This window comes from Camelina sativa, chromosome 17 (genome assembly GCF_030686135.1).
Source record: "Camelina sativa cultivar CO46 ecotype springtype chromosome 17, ASM3068613v1".
Lineage (NCBI taxonomy): Eukaryota > Viridiplantae > Streptophyta > Magnoliopsida > Brassicales > Brassicaceae > Camelina > Camelina sativa.
In genome coordinates, this window is record NC_141896.1 from 9,772,220 (window position 1) to 9,776,640 (window position 4,421).

General features: G+C 34.9%; 1 protein-coding gene across 2 annotated transcripts; it reads left to right on the plus strand.

Moving 5' to 3' along the window:
- The first annotated feature begins 288 nt into the window (after window positions 1-288).
- LOC104756527 (urease accessory protein F) lies at window positions 289-2,288 on the plus strand. 2 transcript variants are annotated; one of them, XR_762309.3, is made up of 4 exons: window positions 289-561; window positions 1,028-1,813; window positions 1,892-1,929; window positions 2,049-2,288. XR_762309.3 is itself a non-coding variant. In XM_087495267.1 (3 exons), exon 2 carries the CDS (start codon window positions 1,038-1,040, stop codon window positions 1,773-1,775), a length of 738 nt encoding a protein of 245 aa, XP_087351393.1. In that variant the 5' UTR covers window positions 426-561; window positions 1,028-1,037; the 3' UTR covers window positions 1,776-1,813; window positions 1,892-2,002. The 2 variants fall into 2 exon arrangements, 1 of the variants encoding a protein (XP_087351393.1); XM_087495267.1 differs by lacking the exon at window positions 2,049-2,288 and having other exon boundaries at window positions 426-561; window positions 1,892-2,002.
- The last annotated feature ends 2,133 nt before the right edge of the window (window positions 2,289-4,421 follow it).

Consider the following 4,421-nt stretch of genomic DNA (forward strand, 5'->3'; position numbering starts at 1 on the left):
TACCAAAGTGATGAAATATGAGAAGTGATTAAAAAAAACATTACCGAAATGATAAAATATGAGAAGTGATTAAAAAAAAAAAACATTACCAAAGTGATGGGTGAAATCTCGAGAGAGATGAGAAAAGGAATATATGAGATATGTTTTTTTTTGCTTGTTGATAGAGTATAGTTACATACGCTTATATAGTACAATTATATAGAATTAAATAAAGCATTAAATAAAACATTATCTGTTTGCGGTTCCAAAAACCGCTGGGTATTATTACCCATTATACTTTTGAAAGGCGGTCCATGGCATTATCTGCTGGACAATTCCGCTTTTGTTTTTTTTTTTTTTTTTTTTGAAAAACACATATTAACTATTTTTGCTCTGATTGGGTGTACATTGGCGGTTTTGGTTTTTTTTTCCTGAAAACCGCAAATTTGTGTCTTCCATTCACTGCCTTAGTCTCGTCTTCCGCCGGAGTTATGCCTCCGCCTCTGTATCCGTCGAGGAGACTCTGAAGTCTGAAGTCTCTCTCTCTCTCTATATCACTCAATCTTCGTTCTACGCCTCTCGGTAATTATATTTTTAGAAAAGAAGCTTTACTCATTCGATTCAGATCTTATGATTTTGATTAGGTTCTAGATTTCTCGTGGAGCATACTCTGTTTTCATGTTCTCCTTTTTCTATATTTTGGATTGATCAATTTGCTCACTTGAATCTAAAGACTCTGACTTTTCTATTTTCTGGAGAATCTTTGATATTGTAGTCACTGTTGTAGCTCTGTTCTTAGATTTATCTCAAATTTTTAAAAATCGCTAGCTTGCTTAATCACATTCATAGATTGTGGTTGGTGGTATCACAGAGACTACTACTCTTTATATATATGATCAAGTTCGTTGTCTTGTCTGATCTGTAATCTGATCTGAGCTCTGAAGTTTCACAAAGATGATTCTTGAGTTCTGATCTGTAATCTGATCTGAGCTGTCATGGTTTCTGTGTATTACAAATGCATAATTTGTGTGTTAATTCTCTGTTTCAGCATTCTCTTGATGGAAGAAACGATTGAGGAAAACGAAAGAAGCGAGGGTGTTGCGTTGTTAAGAGCATCTTGTATTACGCAGTGGAGTCAGTGGCAATTACTTGATTCAATTTTACCAACAGGAGGGTTTGCTCATTCCTTTGGTCTTGAAGCAGCTGTTCAGACTCGTTTAGTTTCATCTCCTGAAGATTTGGAAACTCATATCATTCATCTGTTGGATAACACGGCTAGCTTATTGCTTCCTTTTGTCTACTCTGCTCTCAAGTCTCCTGATTTAGAGACATGGCACAAACTAGACCGAACTCTTGACGCCACTTTAACCAACCAAGTCTCTTCGAAGGCCTCTGTTTCACAAGGATCAGCGTTGTTTCGTATAGCTGCTTCGGTTTTCACTGAGATCCCTAATCTGAAAACGATTCGGGACGCCTCTTTGGGGTCCAAGAACGTGTGTTTCCACCATGCACCTATATTTGGGCTTGTGTGTGGTCTACTCTGCATGGATTCCGAGACTTCTCAGAGAGCTTATCTGTTTGTAACGCTGAGAGATGTTGTCTCGGCTGCTACGAGATTGAACTTAGTTGGACCGATGGGTGCTTCGGTGATGCAGCATCGCATTGCTATTGTCGCTGAAACGATTTTAGAGAAATGGATGGATCGTGAAGCTAGTGAAGCGTGTCAGACGTCTCCTTTACTGGACGTTGTGCAAGGTTGTCACGGTTACTTGTTTTCCAGACTGTTTTGCTCTTGATGAAGCTCCTTAGCTAAACCATGACTTGTGATCACATTGTGAGATTCCTTTGTTAAATTAAGGCGTTTAGTTGGCTTTTTTTGTTTGTTTTGTTAACTTGCATCTGTGTTCTGTAGATATAGTTGTGAGCAAAGCCATTTACATAAAATAAGAGGTACAGTCAAATGCTTTGTAATCATGATCTTGAACAACTTTGATAAAGTAATTTAACAAGGTTGAAGAAGAAACCAGCATTTCTTTGTGTTCCTAATTGTGAGTTCTTCTTTCATGAAGGTTTTATGCCATCGACTACAAATGAAAACAAGTCTCACCCTCATTCCCAAGGGGAGCATCGTCTTTTAAAGAGTTTAGCCCACTATCATGCTTGCCCTCTGATTAATCTTCTTGCAAAGTTCACTTTTAGCTTTTCTATCTTTGTGGCCTGTTCTCTTTACCGCTTTGATATGTAGCTAGCACACGCTATTTGTCTTTCATTTCCGTTTAAATAAAAGTGCCCCGGCCATTACAAAATAAGAGAACACCTCATGTAAGAGAACAAAGATGGATGACTTGTGTTGTTTTTTAAGGAGGAAGTCTTATCTCAACTATATAAATATCACATTGGTGAAGAACTTTAAGTAACTTTTAGGAACGATCTAACTCTCAGTTGTTCATTCTTAGGTATCATCTATTAAGCCGGCCTTGAGTGTTTAAGACCATCTTATATAGAATTAGAGGAAAAACTAATTGCTATACCATGCAATAGAATCCACTAATTAAACCATGCTCACGTAGAACACATGTTAATCTAGAAGATATTGATATCCATATCTTCATTCGGTTATATAATACCGTGCACTGAGATTAGTGATAGATGATGTATGTTAAATGAGAAAATTTGAATTTCGTATTAATCCTCTTTTTTATTTGTTTCTAACTCTTTGTTCCTTCATTCTTGTGTTTAAAAGAATTTCTTGATAGAACATAACCTCAATTGCCATATATATCAAAATTCGTAACAACATGTGGTTACAGAAAAAACCAAACATAGACATCAAAATTTTCTGTTCCATGCCAAATAATATCTGTTTGGACAACAAAAAAAATAAAAGCACAACTAAGCTGTATAAAATTTGCCAGTTGTATACATCTCATGAGAGAGAAACAAGAAACAAACTTAGAAACAATTGCTAAATATGGACAACATTAGTTTTACTATATAAATCACTTAGATTAACCCAATATTACCCACCAAATCATCTTCTTCACAAATCATAAACAAAGAGTAAAAGTATTCATTTACCATTTGCAGTAATCATCATCTCACGTTATGGCAACTCAAACGTTGAAGAAAACATGCAGTGTTTTCATAGTTGTAGTTATATTGACGATAATGTTTTCGGCACACATTGCTCATTCCAACAATGTAGAAATGTGTGTGAAGCATTGCCTCCAACAGTGCTCGAAATCGTCGAAGAAACCTACTCCTACAGTATGTGAAGAAACTTGCAAAAAAGGCTGCAACAAACAACAAAATGGTAAGGAAGATCATGTTCGAGTTCGTGATGGTGATCCTATTGTCGATTTCGTTTGTGACAATGAATATCTTAACGGATGCAACTGGTTGAACTGAAACTCATGTTATTTTTATTTTTGGCATTATTATATGTATGTATCTGTTTGATATCACCATAAGACGTATTATACCTTATATCATTGACATAATACATATGTAACTTCCATTATTCATTCTCGTGTATCTTTTGCTTATTTTTGCAAACTAATATATTCACGTCAACAAGCATCATAGTTTACATACTAAATAGCATACACATTTTTAACTATTACTTTTGCATAAAACTAAGAGGATTTAAGTTGTAAGTTTCTATTCTTACAAACTATAAGTATTATATTTCGTAGCTATAATTTGGAAGAAGCTCTCTAATTTTTCATTCTCATAAAAAAAAAGAATCATTGCCTTTTTTAACAGTTTTCTTATATTGATTTGTGACGTAATGTTTGGACATACACATACGTATTTACCCAAAATATGATGATCAGATTAATGGTTTTATAAAGTTTAAGGAAAATTTTGACTAGATTCGCAAGGGGTCGGGGAGCTTCGTCTTTTTAAGATACCCTTCAATCTCGTGATGGTGATACTTTATCGATTTTGCCTGTAACAAAATTACATTGCTTAACGGATGCTACTGGTTTTGATGAATTACCAATTACAGAAACTCATGTTATCTTATTTTCTGCATTATTATACGTATTTATCTATTTGATATCACCATAACCGTCGACATAATATGTACGCGTGTTCGACTACTCATTGTTCTTATGAATAAATACGTCCATAAACCAAGTTGTCTACGTCAACAAAACAACATTACGATTGGTAAAGTATCATTTGTATCCGCAAAAGAGTTTTGTTCGGCTTAGAAGCAACCCGGTCGGTTCTCGTTTGGTTTGAATTGAACCGTGTAAAAAAATCAAATCGAGTTGAACTAATTATATATCTCTCTGTTTTCGATACGAATATACGATTGTGAGATTGCATTGTGAAATTAACGCGTTTACTTGGCTTTCTTTTTGTTAACTTGCATCTGTGTTCTGTAGATATAGATATAGTTATGAGCAAAACCAAATATATATGTACACAAA

Coding starts and splice junctions, on each gene's coding strand:
- LOC104756527 (XM_087495267.1), top strand. CDS start 1,038: ATGGAAGAAACGATTGAGGAAAACGAAAGAAGCGAGGGTGTTGCGTTG.